Source organism: Onychostoma macrolepis, chromosome 06 (genome assembly GCF_012432095.1).
Source record: "Onychostoma macrolepis isolate SWU-2019 chromosome 06, ASM1243209v1, whole genome shotgun sequence".
NCBI lineage: Eukaryota > Metazoa > Chordata > Actinopteri > Cypriniformes > Cyprinidae > Onychostoma > Onychostoma macrolepis.
In genome coordinates, this window is record NC_081160.1 from 12,376,877 (window position 1) to 12,395,836 (window position 18,960).

General features: G+C 37.5%; 1 protein-coding gene across 1 annotated transcript in view; it reads right to left on the reverse strand.

The window, feature by feature from the left end:
- The window catches only part of evpla (envoplakin a), a 43,017-nt gene extending 24,139 nt beyond the window's left edge, over window positions 1-18,878 (reverse strand). The window contains exons 1-7 of the mRNA XM_058777894.1: window positions 16,668-18,878; window positions 13,500-13,599; window positions 13,244-13,398; window positions 12,916-13,039; window positions 12,277-12,408; window positions 11,676-11,717; window positions 11,342-11,503 (exon numbers count right to left, since the gene is read on the reverse strand). Coding sequence (XP_058633877.1) covers window positions 11,342-11,503; window positions 11,676-11,717; window positions 12,277-12,408; window positions 12,916-13,039; window positions 13,244-13,398; window positions 13,500-13,599; window positions 16,668-16,717 — 765 coding nt within the window. The 5' untranslated portion in view covers window positions 16,718-18,878. The remainder of the gene's footprint in view (window positions 1-11,341; window positions 11,504-11,675; window positions 11,718-12,276; window positions 12,409-12,915; window positions 13,040-13,243; window positions 13,399-13,499; window positions 13,600-16,667) is intronic.
- Window positions 18,879-18,960: the final 82 nt, after the last annotated feature.

Consider the following 18,960-nt stretch of genomic DNA (forward strand, 5'->3'; position numbering starts at 1 on the left):
TTCCTGTTCCTGCCTGCTGTGCTGCTGTTTGTAGCTCCATGTAGCTTTGTTTATCTGAAGAAATCTCTATCTTACTGTAAATCTGTTGTTTAAATCGCTAAAGTATAATTTAATTCTCACTATATTTCTGATTTAAGACTAATTTGACATCATCGTCACCTGCACCGCTTGCCACATATACAGTTTATCAGTCTCTGTCAGCAGCGAGGGATTCACATGTGATAAATGCAGGGAAATAGTTAGGCTGACAGAGAAGATTTCAGAATTAGAGACACGCATCCAAACTTTAGTTGAGGACAGTAAGAATGTGAGGGCTGTAGATACTGCTTTGGATGCGATTAGCTCAGGGACTCCTGTACATTGTTCGGTTCCCGTTTCAGCACTTCTGCAGCAGGGCAACTGGGTGACTGTGAGGTGGCATAGTCGCGGGTCAAAACACCGCTCTTCTGTTCCGATAAAAACATCAAACAGGTTCTCCCTACTCAGTGACGAACCCACTGGGAAACCTGATGAAAGTGCTCTAGTTATTGGCGATTCTATTGTACGGAACGTGAAAATAGAGACACCAGCCACCATAGTCTAATGTTTACCAGGAGCCAGAGCGCCTGACATCTTGGCAAATTTAAAAGTGCTGGCTAATGCTAGACATCAATTCAATAAGATTGTTATCCACGTCAGCGCTAATGATGTTCGACTTCGCCAGTCGGAGATCACAAAAAATAATGTTAAAGAGGTGTGTTAACTTGCGAGTACTATGTCAGACACTGTAATATGCTCTGGTCCCCTCCCTGTTTACTGGGGTGATGAGATTCATAGCAGACTGTCGTCACTCAATGGCTGGATGTCTAAGTGGTGCCCGCAGAATAACATAGGTTTCATAGACAATTGGAAGAGTTTTTGGGGCAGACCTGACCTGTTGAAAAGAAATGGTCTTCATCCCTCCTGGGGTGGCGCCGCTCTTCTCTCTAGAAACATGGCACATAGTCTTAGAGTTTGTATTTGACTAACTGGGGCCCAGGTCAGGAAGCAGACAGACTGGCTAAACCGACCATCTGCTAACCGCCTCACGTCACAGAAGTCAGTTAATTATCAGCTCATAGAGACTCTTTCACCTAGATATCACACTATAGAGACTATGTCTGTTCCCCGAATTAGAAAATGCAGAAAACGTCAAAAACAAAGTAAGAGTAATAATTTAATTGATGTTCAACAAATAAAAAACAGATTTAATACAGATAAACAAATAAATAAAATGATAAAGCTAGGCTTATTGAATATTAGATCCCTTTCTACAAAAGCACTTTTTGTAAATGATATGATCACTGACCATAAACTAGATGTGCTTTGTTTGACAGAAACCTGGCTAAAACCAGATGATTACATTACTTTAAATGAGCCTACCCCCCAAGATTACTGTTACAAACAGGGGGAGGTGTTGCTACAGTTTATAGCAATATTTTCAGTATTTCTCAGAGGTCGAGTTTCAAGTAGAATTCGTTTGAAGTAATGGTGCTTCATATAATGTTATCCAAAGAAACAAGTGTTAATGATAAATCCTCTGTGATGTTTGTACTGGCTACTGTATACAGGCCACCAGGGCACCATACAGACTTTATTAAATAATTTGCTGATTTTCTATCTGAGTTAGTGCTGGCTGCAGATAAAGTCCTAATTGTTGGTGTTAATATCCATGTTGATAATGAAAAAGATTAGTTGAGATTAGTTAATTCTAAACTCTATTGGTGTTTTGGTTCCTTGCCGCTGTCGCCTCTGGCTTGCTCAGTTGGGGACACTTAATTTCTAGCGATTATCGCCGATTTGATTGCACAGCTACTATTTAAACTAAACTGAGCTAGACAATGACATCTCTGAATTCAATAATGAAATGCCTTTAACTGAAAATTGAGTGTTTAATCTTATCATTATACATTACTGACACTCTATCCTCCAATTTGATACTGTTAAGTGCTTTGACACAATCTGCATTGTAAAAGCGCTATATAAATAAAGGTGACTTGACTTGACTTGACTTAAACAACACATGTCAGGACCTACTCATTGTCGAAATCATACTCTAGATTTAATACTGTCGCATGGAATTGATGTCAGTGGCGTTAAAATTTTGCAGCAGAGCGATGATATCTCAGATCATTATCTAGTTTTGTGTATATTCCATATAGCTAAAGCTGTAAAGCCAACTCTTGTTACAAATATGGTAGAACCATCACCTCGACCAGAAAAGACTGCTTTATAAATAATCTTCCTGATTTATCTCAGTTCCTTAGCATATCCAATAGCTCAGAACAACTTGATGATGTAACAGAAACTATGGACTCTCTCTTTTATAGCACTTTAGATACGAGTGCTCCTTTACACTTAAGGAAGATTAAGGAAAAGAGTTCAACACCGTGTTATAATGAGCACACTCAGGCCCTAAAGAGAGCAGCCTGGAAAATGGAACGCAGCTGGATTAAAATCAAAATTAGAGGTATTTCGTATTGCTTGGCAGGAAAATACTTTCTCCTACAGGAAAGCCGTAAATACTGCTAGATCTGCTTACTTTACATCTCTTTTAGAAGAAAAGAGGAACAATTCCACTCATTCTCTTCTATTGGAAATGAAGAATTGTATAAACTTGTTAAATAATCTAAACCAACAAAAAGAGGTGCTTCCAGAAGTAATAGATCCTCTTCTGAATATTATTAACTCATCATTGTCATTAGGATATGTCCCAAAAATCTTCAAACTAGCTGTTATTAAAACTCATTAAAAAACACAACTTGACCCCAAAGAATTAATTAATTACAGACCGATCTCGAATCACCCTTTTCTGTCAAAGATATTAGAAAAGGTAGTATCCTCACAACTATGTTCCTTCTTAGAGAAAAATGCTATATGTGAGGATCTCCAGTCAGGTTTTAGACCATATCATAGTACTGAGACTGCTCTCATTAGAGTTACAAATGACCTGCTCTTATCATCTGATTGTGGTTGTATCTCTCTATTAGTGCTACTGGATCTTAGCGCTGCGTTCAACACTATCCACCACAACATTCTTTTAAATAGACTAGAAAATTATGTTGGCATTAGGGGAAGTGCACTGGCATGGTTCAAATCGTACTTATCTGACCGCCATTAATTCGTGGCAGTAAATTAAGACTTTCATACCAATCACAAGTGCAGTATGGAGTACCTCAAGGCTCAGTACTAGGCCCCTTACTTTTCACGCTTTACATGTTACCCTTGGGAGATATCATTAGGAAACGTGGTGGTAGCTTTCACTGTTATGCTGATGATACTCAGCTCTATATTTCTTTGCGACCCGATGAAACATACCAATTTGCAAAATTAACGGAATGTATAGTTGATATCAAAAACTGGATGACTAGCAATTTCTTACTGCTAAATTCTGAAAAAATAGAGGCGTTAATTATTGGACCAAAAACTTTTGCATGTAATAACCTAGATCACTGTCTAATATTTGATGGCTGCTCTGTAAATTCTTCGTCATCAGGTAGGAACCTATGCATACTTTTTGATAGCAACCTTTCATTCGAAAAACATGTTTCTAGCATTTGTAAAACTGCATTTTTTCATCTTAAAAATATATCTAAATTACAACCTATGCTCTCAATGTCAAATGCAAAAACATTAATTCATGTGTTCATGACCTCGAGGCTAGATTATTGTAATGCTTTATTGGGTGGTTGCTCTGCATGTTTAATAAACAAACTCCAGCTGGTTCAAAATGCAGCAGCTAGAGTTCTTACTAGAACCAGGATATATGACCACATTAGCCTGGTTCTGTCAACATTGCACTGGCTCCTTATTAAACATCGTATACATTTTAAGATCTTGCTAATTACCTATAAGGCCCTGAATGGTTTGGCACCTCAGTATTTGAGCGAGCTCTTATCACATTATAGTCCTTCACGTCCGCTGCGATCTCAAAATTCTGGCCATTTGATAATACCTAGAATATCAAAATCAACTGCGGGTGGGAGATCATTTTCCTATTTAGCACCCAAACTCTGGAACAATCTACCTAACACTGTTCAGGAAGCAGACACACTCTGTCAGTTTAAAGTCTGTCTAGATTAAAGACCCATCTCTTTAACCTGGCTTACACATAATACACTATCGCATTTCTATAATTCAAATCCGTTAAAGGATTTTTAGGCTGCATTAATTAGGTCAACCGGAACCAGGAACACTTCCCAAAACACCCGATGTACTTGTTACATCGTTAGAAGGATGGCATCTACGCTAATATTAGTCTGTTTTTCTCTTATTCCGAGGTCACCGCAGCCACCCGATCCAGTCCATATCCAGATCAGATGGTCACTGCAGCCACCCGGATCCAGTCCGTATCCAGATCAGATGGTGGATCAGCACCTAGAGATGACCTCTACAGCCCAGAACATCAGCGGAGACCAGGACAACTAGATGAGCCCCAGAGACTGATCCCCAGCGAAGACCCTGTCTTCTAGACGGCCATCGTGACAAGACCACAGAAACCAGATGAGTCCTTTGCACAATCTGCTGCAGCCTAGATTTAAACTGCTGATTTTGTCTGGCCAGAGGAGAATGACACTATTTCCCCGTCTAAATACTGTAAAGCTGATGTAAAGCCGCTTCGACACAATTTGCATTGTTAAAAGTGCTATACAAATAATAGTGACTTGTCTTGACGTTGAAGTCTCCAAGCATTACTAGGGGAGTACCATCCTCAGGAAAGGTTGATATGAAGGTAAAATTGTAGCAAAACTCGAGAGCTTGTTGATCTGAATGTGAGAACTTGTCATATTAATATTTGTAAGTTGAAATTTGCACTCACAGCTCTGATGTGAAAAGCTACATCTTTCGATTTGCACACACTGACAATGATCAAAACACCTATGTTTTGAAGTTGAAGTTGCAGATTAATAGTTCCAAATATGTAGAATGACATCCACATGAAGAAAATGACACACACAAATGTGTACGACATAATTACTTTTGCACTTTACTTCAGTTTCGCTGTACAACGTCAAGTCGGCACTAACAACCTCTCAGATCAGGCAGGGTAAGTTCAAATCCTAGCGCTATGACCTTTGTATCAGGGCCTCTCACACTAGCTTGCTCTATTCTTTTTCTATTCTCTGTTTTATTTATTATATAATTAAAAAAAAAACAAAAAAAAACTTGCTACGTGTACTACTAACTGAGACTTGTTTTAGAACTTGCATATCATTGCTCTTTTGTTGATTTTGATTGCTTCCATTGTCCTCATTGCTAAATGACTAATTGTAAATGTATCAGTTGAAACTATGAATATCCTTAGCTTTTACGGGATTCTAAGACACTGCATTCCTCTTGTCATTCAGGTATTATTTGGTAGACAATTAATGCAACATCTTTCATACGTACATTCATGGCCAAAAGTATTGGCACCCTTGGTAAATATGATCAAAAAAGGCTGTGAAAATTAATCTGCATTGTTAATCCTTTTAATCTTTTATTTCAAAAATTCACAAAAATCTAACCTTTCATTGGAGAATAAGAATTTTAAATGGGGGGAAATATCATTATGAAATAAATGTTTTTCTCTAATACACATTGGCCACAATTAACGGCACCCTTTTATTCAATACTTTTTGAAACCTCCATTTGCAAGTTTAACAGCTCTAAATTGTCTCCTATAATGCCTGATGAGGTTAGAAAACACCTGACAAGAGATCAGAGACCATTTTGTTCATCCAGAATCACTCCAGACACTGTTCCCAGCTCCATGTTGGTGCTTCTTCTCTTCAGTTCACCCCACTCATTTTCTATAGGGTTCAGGTCAGAGGACTGGAATGGCCATAGCATAAGCTTGGTTTTGTGCCCACTGACCCATTTTTGTGTTGATTTTGAGGTTTGTGTTTGGATTATTGTACGGTTGGAAGATCCAAACATGGCCCATTATAAGATTTCTAACAGAGTCAGTCACTTATTGATTTTTTATCTGTTGGTATTTGACAGAATCCATGATGCTATGTGTCTAAACAAGATGTCCAGGACCTCCAGCAGAAATATAGGCCCACAACATCAAAAATACAGCAGTATATTTCATTGTACACATAAACACATGTACACCAAACCCATCTTTGTCACGATGCACACAGCAGGGAGGAACGAGGAACACGGAGACGAGGATAAACTTCAAAATAATAGTCTTTAATGATGACATCAGGACAGGGCAGGGCAAGACAAGGCAAGGCAGACACAGACAGGAACACCGGGAATAACGAGTAGACCAGACAAAATCTAACTAAACAGGCAGGAACTAAATACACATGACAATTACTGATAATTACCAAAACATGGCTGGACAAGACTTAACTAATAATCACACTTAACAAGGAACAAGACCAAATATGGACACAAGAGGCGGGAACACATGACACACACACAGAGGACTGACAATCTTGAGTGTTTGCTGCTAAAAAGTTATTTTTTTTAGTTTCATCTGACCATAGAAGCCAGTCCCATTTGAAGTTCCAGTCGTGTCTGACAACTGAATATGCTGGAGTTTGTTTTTGGATGAGCTAGGAGAATTTTTCTTGAAACCCTCCCGAACAACATGTGGTGATGTAGGGGCTGTTTGGCTTTTTTTTAAAAAAGGTTTTCTGACCCCGAGACTCAACTATTTTCTGCAATTCTCCAGTTGTGGTCCTTGGAGAGTCTTTAGCCACTAAAACTCTCCTACTCACCGTGCATTAGGACAATATAGACACACGTCCTCTTCCAGGCAGTTTCGTAACATTTTATGTTGATTGGAAATTCTTAAAGGGGTGGTTTACTGCGATTTCACTTTTTTCATTTTAAATAGTGTGTAATGTTGCTGTTGGTGCATGAACAGTATCTGCAAAGTTGCTGCGCTGAAAGTTCAATGTAAGCGGAGATATCGTCTTTTAAAAATCAGGAAGTTTAATGCCTACAAAAACGACTCATATGGGACTACAACGAGATACTTCCCGGGTTGCATACGTAAAAAACCCATAAATTTGCATCTGGAACATGCAAAAAAGGGGGCAAGGCCATGTTCTGCGGCTGTGTCGAAGAGGAAGAGTTATAGTGGAGAGTTGTAGCCATGCCGTCGAAACGGTGTTATTTTCACCCAGCTAGTCAGGTCTTCTGTGTTCGGGCTTCCTACGGATGCTGTAGTTCGTCAACAATGGTTAAAATTTATGTTTGATTATGTTCCTGACAATTACTATCCTAATTTAGCTCTCTGTGCTGCGCATTTTATGGAAGACAGCTTCCAGAATCTACACGAGTTCAATGCTGGATTCACACAGAAACTATTACTAAAACATGGAGCAGTTCCAACTTTAAAACCAGAGGAAGCAGTTGTTGGGCCACAACCTGTAAGTAAGATTTCATAATTTTAAATGTATTTGCATGTATAATTTCAGACATAATGTTTTAGTTTTATCAAGGACGTAAACAAACGCCAACGCTGGTTTTAGTAGTCAGTTAGTTAAATGCTATTTAGTGTGTCTATGACAAACGTGTACAAACTTAAAAAAAAATGATATGTAATCACAACAGCAAACTTATCAGTCAGAAATGTTTTGTAAGAGCCGTGCTTGCGGAAGTTCTGCTTGACTCTCTTCATTACCACTTTCTGGGTCTGATTCTGGCTCAAACTGATACGGCAATATTGACACCATTATTTACATTTGATCGCAGCACATGCAACTGTCGCCCGTGAAGGTAATGGGCATCATGTTTCCGGACAATGTGCAGTACGCAGTTTAGCCAATCACAACACACCGGCCCAACTAACCAATCTGAGCCCATTGCCCGTTTCTGAGGGAGTGGTTTCATAGAATCAGGAAGTCAACCGGTCGTTCAAATGACAGAGGAGAAAGCGGCTTACAATAAAGGTGAAATATATGAAAAATAAGGCATTTTTTAACAAACGAAACACGAAGACATGTTATATTGCACCCCATAAACACAATCAAGCAAAGAAAAAAAAGCATTAAACCACCCCTTTAATTATTGCCCTGATGGTGGAAATGGGAATTTTCACTGCTCTAGCTCTTTTCTTAAAGCCACTTCACTAATTCGTGAAGCTCAATTATCTTTTTCTGCACATCAGAACTATATTCTTTGGTTTAACTCATTGTGATGGATGAATAAGGGAATTTGGGCTTTGTTTTCCCTCCTATTTATGTTTCTGTGAAACAGGAAGCCATGGCTGGATAATTTCATGTTCATAATCACGCTGGTGTGCTCAAAATTGTAAATATGAATGGGAATATACTTCAGAGATATTTTACTTATAAGAATTTCTAGGGGTACCAATAATTGTGTCCGAGAAAAACATCAATTTCATAATGAGATTTTCCCCCATTTTCAATTCACACTTTCATTTCAGTGAAAGGTTAGATTTTTGTGATTTAAAAAAAATAAAAGATCAAAAGGATAAATAATGCAGGTTTATTTTCAGAGCCTTCTCTGATCATATTCACCAAGGGTGCCAATACTTTTGGCCATGACTGTATATCCTACTGCATATTGCGGAGTAATATCGCTGTACCAGAGCCTCTGAGAAACAGATTTGCGACATGCTTTGATTTCACCCCCACACGCTCACGTGGTTCATGGAGCGCTCAAAAGTTCCAAACAACTCCGCGCTGTCAATATGTTTGAATGGGATTAATCGGGACAGACAGCAGTTTCACTATATTTGCAGCAATTTCTAGTAATTATGAACAAATAATGTGCATTGATTGTGCATTGATAACTACGCTGACTACGCTTTACAATAGCATTTTATTCTGGGGAATGAGACAGCATTAATATGTTCTCATATTCCTTGGCAGTCAAATGTGACCAAACACCTTAAATGTAACTTTTAACCAGTAAAATAACTGTACTACATTTTAGCTCAGTTCTGTTTAGTTAAAGGTGCAATAGGTGATTGTCTTCAGAAACATTTTTTGTTATGCCGATTGAATGTCTCTTCACATCCCAATCATTAAGTTAAGTGGTCTAAATGTATTTATCTGTAGGCGTAGGGCCAAGAAATGTTCGTCCGGTAAAAACGCTCGGTCCGAGCGTTTTTATTGACTTTCCTACCTGCCTGTCAACATATGTATTTGCATACCTCTGCGCACCCGGTTCATGCAGACAGGATACGTCATCAGCATGATCACGCACTCTGTGCAGACAGAGCGAGAATGGCAGACAAACATCAACAACCCGATCTTCCTTCCTGGTATTGTAGTACTTTTACTAACTGTACTATAAAGTTTTCTCACTGGTGAATGACGATGTAGCTAAGTGGTTCCCAATTCCAGGCCTCACGCCCCCCGCTCTGCATATTTTGCATGTCTCGATAAGTTAACACACCCGATTCAGATAACCAGCTCGTTAGAAGTGAGCTACGTGCATGAACAGTGTTCCAAATGACATGCTCCCTACGCAGTGTTCTTTGCTCCCTGCTCCCTGAGCAGGGGAAATCCGTTGAAGTTTACTTCACTTCGGAACATTCATTCACGGATTTACGGAGGACTGGAATTGGGAACCGCTGATTTAGCCTATTGTAGTAATGTTATCTCTGGTATTCTGGTCTGTGAGCGTATATGCGTGCAGGGGGCGTGGCTTTAGATGGCGATTGCAGGGAGGGTGGGACATTCGCTTTCAGTGCTATCAGGCTAAAGTTAGTATTTTCCAAGATCTCCTACTGCAGCTTTAATATTTTGTGGAGATTTTGGTACCAAATAATATGTGCAATAATTATGATCCATGAATGACTATTTAACATTTTCTAATATGCTTATATTATGTATATTACAATGTAGTATTTAGGGTTAAAATAGAGAAAATGTTTTTAAATTCCAGTGAAAAGAGGCAAATTATAGAGGCATTTGGTGGCCAGAAAGATAATCATATAAATCCCGCACTCATGTTTCTATTTTTGGTCATGTTCCTGTCCTTGTTCAGTGTGATTATTAGTTAATTCAGTTCAGCTGTGTGTGTTAATTATCTTGTGTATTTAGTTCCTGCCTGTTTAGTTCCTTTTCGTCTGGTCTACTCGTTACTCCTGGTGTCCCTGTGTGTCCCAGCCTTGCCTTGTCTTGCCTATGTTGAGTTTTGCTTCCCTTGTGTGTGTGCACCGTGACAATGCCATGGTTTAGATGCCCTTACGGCCGTTTAATAAATTATGTATTTATCTCTACTCTAGTTGTTCAAAAGAGTATTACCGGTCTGCTTTTTCTTTAGGATTTGCTTTTTAATGTACTTTTAGACATTATCAAACACTATTTTTATAAGTTTAAATTGAAAAAGGTTCATTACTGACATCCCAGTGCTACATACGCATAAAAATGTTGCTTTCCACACGGCAAGTCGCGATGGCTGGCGTAGTTCATTGGTCAGGCATCGACCAATAAAATGGCTTCATTCGCACCCCAGCCCCACCCCCTTTTCTGCTCTCCCACATCTGCATTACAAGTACAAGTGCACAAGTGAGTTCTGCAACAGGAGTAGCAAAAGTCAAAGAGCAAGGATTTGAACTTTTACTGCCAGATCTGAGAGGTAAGTGCCAACTTGACGTTGTACAGCAAAACTGAAGTAAAGTGCAAAAGTAAATATGTCGTACACATGTGTCATTTTCTTTATGTGAATGCCATTCTGCACATTTGTAACTATTAATCTGCAACTATGACTTCAAAACAGGGGTGTTTTGATCATTGTCAGTGTGTGCAAATCGAAAGATTCAGCTAAAAATTTTAAATTTCTCAATGATAGTGTAAAAAACACCTTTTAAACCTGTCAAAAACTCTTGTCAGAGCAAGCCATTTTGTATAATTTTCCTTTAAATGTTAATTAGCTCTGCTGACCCCGCCCCTCTCTTCTGAGCCGCTCTCTGAGGGACTGTTTACTTTAGCCACATTCATCGTGAAACTTGCTAATTAGCAGATTATTAGGGAAGGCGATTTGCAAAGATTCATTAAAAACCCTTATACTAACTTCTTCTGTAGCTGAAGCTGGATCACAAATGATTCGCACGAACATAGACGCATTTAGGTATATCAGGGGGTGCATTCCCTTCAAAAACTAATTTAATCCTCTGCGTCTTCTAAATCTGCCTAAATTTTGCCAAAACAATGTGGCAAAATGTTTTATGGTCTGATGAAACCTGAACTGAAACTTTTGGGCTATAAAAAGTGTTTTTGGCACAAAAACAAGACTGCTCATCACCGTCTGATGGACCCCAAGTACCACAGTTTGAGAAACATTGTTCTATATAGATATCTGTCCTTCAGTCCACTCCATTGTACAGGTCATGTGATCAGCTCACCTCATACTGTCTGCGGATATCAGCATGGTCAACCATCTGATCACTCCAGTCCTGTTTAAGGGTCTTGTTCTGCTCCTCCCTCATGTATGCCACCTCCTTCTCACAGTCTTGCATGTAGTCGTACAGGCTGTTGAGATAGTGATGTCTCCATTTTGAGTTATCCTGTAAACCAATGAAAATCCAAAATTTGATTTTTTTTATTCTGTTCTCTCCTTGTTCTTATTAAAACTCACTGGACATTCCTGACATAAACAGTATGTCTTACAATTTAAAGAGGCATGAGAAGTCGACTTCAAAAATCATCCATGTGTCAGTGATGGGAATGATTTCTTACCAGTAGGTTAGCATATTGCTTCTTAATGGCAGCATATTCCTCCTGGAATGACATGGGGGATTTTAAGTTTTGTGAATAAAGGATTAGTTGATGAAAATTCTCTCAGCAATTACTCACCCTCATGTTTTTCCCCTAAGACATGTTCATCTTCCAACAACAAGTGAAGAATATTTTAATGAAATATAAGAGATTTTTATAAAAATAAGTGTCCTTCCACTGAACATCAAAATTTTGATGCTTTGAAATGTGCGTTCATCAAGGTTAATGTCAATAAATGCCTAAAATAAATCTGTTCATCATACAACTCAATTTTATAAATCATATAAAGCATGTCTCTCCAGAAGGTTTGGATGTAACCATTCGGTTCATATGTATTACTTTTATGATGTTTTCCTGAAGCATCAAAATTTGGTTTTGAGAAAGGACAAAAATGTCTCAGGTTTCATTACAAATATCTTCATTTGTGTTTTTGAAGATTCAGAATCGAAGCATTAGAATGACATGAGTGAGTAATTGATGACAGCAAAACCTGATCATGAGAAATTCAAGTCTTGGTAACAGAAATAAAATGCCTATTTGGTAGATTTTTTTTTAAGCTCACCTGGGAGCTGGTTGAGCCAGGGCATAGCTGGTTGTTGTAAGACTCAATCTCCTTATGAAGGATGTTATGAGCTGCAATCTGCTTCTTCAGGTCATCCAGAGTGGGGCCATAATCCTCTTTGCTTGCCTCTTTCTGTAATATTCATAAATATTCCAAAATACTAATTAATCAACACACACACACAAACACAAACACGCGCACACACACACACACACACACACACACACGTTTGTTTTTGTGAATTGTGGGGACATTCCATAGGAGAAATGGTTTTTATACTGTACAAACTGTATGTGCTATTGCCCTACACCAATCCTACACCTACCCTACCCCTTACAGGAAACATTCTACTATTTCAGATTTTCAATACACTCCATTCTGTGTGATTTATATGCATTTTGAAAAATGGGGACATGGGGCAATGTCCTCATATGTCACCTTCTCCTTGTAATACCTATGTCATACCTATGTGTCCTCATGTCACAAAAACGTGCACGTGCACGCGCACACACACATACACATACACACATTATTATTGTTATTATTATTGTGTGACAATTACTTTTAATTATTAATACAAAAGCAAATGATTAGTCCCTCTCTCTTTTTCTTTGTGTGCATGTTAATGTGTTTTCTGACCTGTTTTTGGTTCAGCACCAGAGCCCAGTTAATTCTTGGCTGTAGTTCCACCTCATTCAGTGGCTCATACAGCTCTCGGTAAAGGGAACAGTCTTTCAGCCAACGCTCATGAAGACGACTAACACTAATTAGTGGGAAAAAAAAATATATATAAAAATCAATTATGGAACTTGTGGAAATCATCACAATTATTATTAGTTTTCAATATAATCATATAGATGAGACAGAAAATACATGGTGCAACCCTGCTAGCTCAGTTTAGATGTGACAGAGCAACAGACTAAGTCATGAACATCAGAGTGTGAAGGATGCCTTTTGTGTCACTCACTCATTCTCTATTTCTCCAGCCTGAGGGTGTTTCATTTTCTTGGCTTTGTCCATATCCAGGAACAGATCTTTTAGAAGCCCCTCAGCCTGGCCTAAGAGGTCTGCTGTTTCCTTCTGATGTTGTAATTTCCTATTATTTTTCTCATTGTCAGCATCCTGAGCAAAGGGGGCAGGGGTATTTATATGCCATATATATATATATAATATATAAACATACACACACACGTATATAAATTTAATAGAATGTGTTATCTTACTATGAGTAGCAGCTCTTCTGCTCGCAGTACATCTTTCTCAACAGTGTCGGCATTCTTCTGCATGCGTGCAATCAGCAAGGCCAGGTTACTCACCTGTGATCTGCCAGTTCAAAATTAAGAGTTAGTATGGCAATGTGTAAAAGATACTCAAATGCAAAATAAATAAATACAAATTTTTGCATTAGACTTTAGGAAATAAATATGTGTAGAGCATCAAATCACTTAGGATGATCACACACATCAGTAGGATATACATGTATTGTACAATTTTGATTAGAGACATTGTAACAGTGAAAATGACAGAGGACTTTTTTTCTGTGGCTCACAATATCAAGAGAATATGGTCAGCAGAACTTTTTCAGACATAAAACATGAATGCATGTGGCATTGTTTCAGTGAGGTCTAAGAAACTTCACTTGATAAGGATTAGAACCAGGATTTTCAACCAAGGATTCATGTACCTCCAAGAGTCCCAAACATACCTGAGGGGGTCCACAGAGAAATTACATAATACAAGTTAAATACATTGTAACTATGAACTAATCATCTGTTAAAGCGGTATATCATGTAAGAATGTAAATATTCATAATGAATGTTAATTATTAATGAATGACAGCTTTTTATATTGTGAATGCTCTGTTTTAACTAAAAAACAAAAGGGAACATTTCTTCATTATTTTTGTTATTGTAATAAAATCATCCCTTCTTGGACTAAAATACATACATTTCTACAAGAGCTCCTTAAGTTGCAATTCTGTTTCTCTCTGGAATTGTATTTGTTTTCTATTGGAGTGGAGACAATATTTGACTCTCATGCTAAACACTTATGTAATTTTGGTCTATTTTGGTTTATATATGCTAAGAAATGTATATTGTTATTGTGGTCATCCCCTCGGGTACCTTCTTTCAAAATGTGGATGTCTCAAATATCTGCATTACTTCCATTTGAGAAACTCACTTATGACACACATCAAAAGTCTAATGACTTTTGGAAGATTTGGACATCTCTTTGGCATTATCTTAATAACCTCCCCTGATTCCCTATTTTACTGGGTATAATTACTTTCCTGCCTGTTATGTTTGAAATGTTTTTTTGTTTGTTTGTTTTTTTTACTTTTTTTAATGTATTTCTTTCTTCCCCCTTTTCCCCTAATGTATGTTTGTGACTGTATCTGTATGTTTCTGGATATTGGAGTAACTGGCAAATAAAAAAACAACAACAAACAAACAAAAAAACAAGCAAACATATTCCTTCCTGTTGGACCTCATTGGGATTCCAGTGGAATTACTCCTTAGTCATCATCCCAGTTTATTTAATTACCACCCCTGATTTATTAGTTAGTTGGTAAATATTGGTTATATCCAACTGCTTTGTTATATCATAAGATAAAATATCTGACTCAGATTTCTCAGATTAGTGAAACCAAATTTTGTGACATCCATTTGAATGAAAACTAGTTTGACACTGTCAAACAGATAAAACTGTAAAAATGCCCCCATCATGCTAGTGCAGTTTCATCGTTTCTATCCAAGAATGCAAACAATGCCACACCACCAGCCACACACATTCTATTAATATCTCTTCCCCCACCCATACAACCAATTTTTTTGGACAGGCTTTTAACACAGAGACCATGCCCTTGAAGGCCTGTGAAAGTGTACAGAGCAGAACTTGCTGTACTGATCAAGAGAAAACTATTTGTGACTGATTAGCTTTAAAATTTCCATATGTTTAAACAGAATCAACTGTTTTTGCAGATTCTTCTAAACCAACACACAGGACGACAATGACCCCATATTGTAGCAAATCTTAATTTCATAAAAATGTAAGTCAGTCACGAAAGTATAAAATCAGCTGTCATCTAAACATTGGTTTAGTTAATGAAATTAACCTGTCTACACAGCAGCATCAGAAGATCACAGCTGACATTGTTGGATGCTCTTAGCAGAGTCATGAAGAATTCATACTTTATTTTGTTCCATTTCAGCTCACACCTAATTTCATAATGGGTCAGAAAAGGGCCAGAGAAGGTAGACATCCAAAATGTGTACTGCTGGAGTGCTTTCAGGACTTCTGGGTATGCAAACACTGAATTACACAATACATAGCACATACAATTACTAAAAAGTAATAGTTTTTCTGAATCGTTCTAATGTCTACTTTTTTGTTGTTGTTGTTTTGTGTTCTAATATAGAACTTATAAAATCTTTGTTTCTTTCTGCCTTCTGTAACATTTTACTAGAACTATATTGTGTTTGTCTTTGAAATGTCACGTTTGCATTAGTGTCGAAACAATGGACCAACACCCAGCAGCCTAGTGGAGGAACAAGAACGTCAGCCCTGACAGGAACTGAGCTTAAGCAGTCAGGACACTCCTTTCACTGTTTCCATCTTTTTTTTTTTACATTTGCTTTTATTGGGAAACCCTGACTACTGAATATTTACACAACATGTTATAACCTTTATTTAGCTGTTCAGTTGTATCTACATTACACATACATTAATCAGATCTGATTGGTGGTGTGTTCAGATGGGAGATCTGATCTCTATACAACAATTCCAAGAACATGCTTACAGATGATCAACATTTGTCTGGTTTGCTTTGTTACAAATTAAGCTCCTGACCTGATCCCAGTCCAGCTGATACTGTACTGCACTAACCCAAATGTCTCTGTTCTTTATCACCCCTGAAAAATTCTAAAATTTGTATCCACTCTAATGTAATTTTAACAAACCATAATAATTCTAACTTGTGTTTAGAAAGCAGAGTTTATATTATAACCAAAACAACCAGCATAAGGGCCCATGGAACTAGTTATTCCATTTCCTCGTATTACTTAGACTAATAAACTCAGTACATGAGCTAAGTGGAATGAAAGTGTAAAATTTTTAATGAGAATAAAATATCACTGACCAAGAAACCAATTATATTTACAAATTGGTTGTTGTAGGCTCCAGAATATAACACATTACAGATCATTTTTGATTGTAAAGGGTTAACCATTACAGATTTCAGATCTAATGTTACCAGGAAGATATAGTGTTAACCATCTTTGCACCTTCACAGGCTCTGGTTACCCGAGTCGGTCTAAAACTGATCTCAGACCTGCCTGCCAACAGAACAGAACCAAAACAGCCTGGAGGATAAAATAACCAACAGAACTCACTTGTTTATCTTGGAATCATCTTTCACGGTGTTTTCTTTCTTCCTGAACATCCTAAAAGTTGTAGTGAGGCGAGATTCACCTTCTCTGCCGCGGGTGTGTGAGTTTGTGAATCTGTCTCACTTCTGTTTATTCTTTACCTCCACAAACGTCTCTGTACACACTTTCTGTCTCTGTAGAACTGTCATACAGTGGTGAAGTAAAGCTGTTCTTCTGTCTCCACTCCGCCCTGAGTAACAGGTGTTGGGCGACACCCAGACCACCTCCTTTTGCAGGACCGGGCAGACCAGTTTAACCTTCCCATTTTTTCACCCACACATACACATTTACACACATCTCTATCATTCATCGTTTTTTTCTTCTAGCCCAGTTGATAGTAATTAAAAGTTAGCCTATAGGAAAAGGAAGAAATGTAAGTCACTACATTATCAATAAGCCCAAAATTAGATTGTGACTAGTAAAACACTAATCTTATCTGAATTGAAGTGATTTAGTATTTAGTTTATTAAAATTGACAGTTTTGTTAGACATGTTGCACTGTTGAAGAATTATTAACAGTAGTTCAGTATAACCATATGAATTATTTACAGGACACTGTACTATTTAAGACTTGTTAACTTGTTAAATGTGTAGAATCTGTGAATGTAAGATGGTGTGGAATGTTGTTGGGTCACTTTCTCTCAGGGCCGTGGTAGTTAGCCCACATTTCTAACATGTACCGTCACATGGTAGGGTGTAACAGAGATTCAGGTGTAATGTCTTGCCCCAGTCACTCCCTCTTTCTGTCTACCACCCTTACCCAGTTAATTTTTCTGTCTTTTTTTGTATTTCCCCATTTATTTGTTACAAATCTGGTATTTATTTATTTTTTTCATATACAACTTACTCCTATATTGTGTAGATCAATGTCAAAGAGTACTGTTGTCATAACTTATGCCACTACCGGGGGAAGGTTGTAACACTAATAAAAATATGGACATCAGTTTAAATTTTGAAAATAAATTTATTGTCAATCAAATTTACTTCCCAAGCATTTTAATTTAAAGATTCTAAATGACAGGAAATATTTAATTCTAAAACGGCAAACAACTATGAATAAATATATAACAGACACATAAAACTACACTAACAAATACACTTTTTACTGTATGTACATACATTACGGGCTCATGGGGACAGTGTTATAACCTCTCCTGTCTAGTCATCCATGACATTTTGATATACAGATGGAAATTGAGTCAATTTTATCCGATTAATTTAACACATTAACCCGAAGCCAAAAATTAAATGTTGATTTTTCTGTACCTAATTATCTGTATCTCCAGTCCTATAACTTTTTTCTTTTTTGACGGTGTTAGTCATGTATGATTTGAGAGAGATTTCATCCCAGTACTTACTTTCAAAGTGGTTAAACTGATGGTGTTACAAGTCACCCCATCCCCCTGCCCCCCCTTTTCGCTGTTTTTTAAATAGTCTAATGACACATGTAGTCTCTCAATAGGATGTTCAAAAAACTTAATATCTATAATGTATATCTATAATTATACAATCATTAGAAAACGTTTGAAGTAATTTTTGTGAAGTGATTTCATATTACATAAAGCATGTCATGTCTACTAATCAGTATTTATCTGATTCGAGTGAATCTATGTAATGCCATAGCCACATTACAGTCCTCATGCATTATGAAAATCTTAAGTGATGTTCCAAATAGCTTGATACTTTACAAAAAAAAAAAAAAAAAAAAAGAGTACAGTACAGTTAAGGAGTGGCTGGGATTGAGGGAGGATAACTCACATTGGGGTGTGGTACTTGTAACAAATGTTTTATTTTGGGCTTTTAATTAGCTGTCTCTCCTTCAAACAAAAGAAACCAAACATTTTTTGATCGACACTTGATTTTGATGGATATAAGTTTGTCAAATTAAACTGAATTTTACCTTCACTAAATAAAAATGTAAGGACTTGGAATTTCTGTGCTGTAATATAACTGATTAATCCATTACCAAACATAATAAAATCCAAGTTGCAACTAAACAGGAGAAAGCAGCCTTCTAACTGACAGCTTTGTTTAAACTGCCTTGTGTGTAACATTCCTCAGGCCTGAAATGCACCCTGCCTGGAACGCTGTGCATGTGGTTAGGAATGTGAAGATGAACAGATGACAACAGGAAGCTGTCAAGAGCTGTGATAAACATCTACTCGAGACTTCTTAATCATATACGTAGAAAGTAACTAAAGTTTAGTTTAGTCTCATGCATTTTGGTATGCTTACGGACCTGATTATAGAAACACAC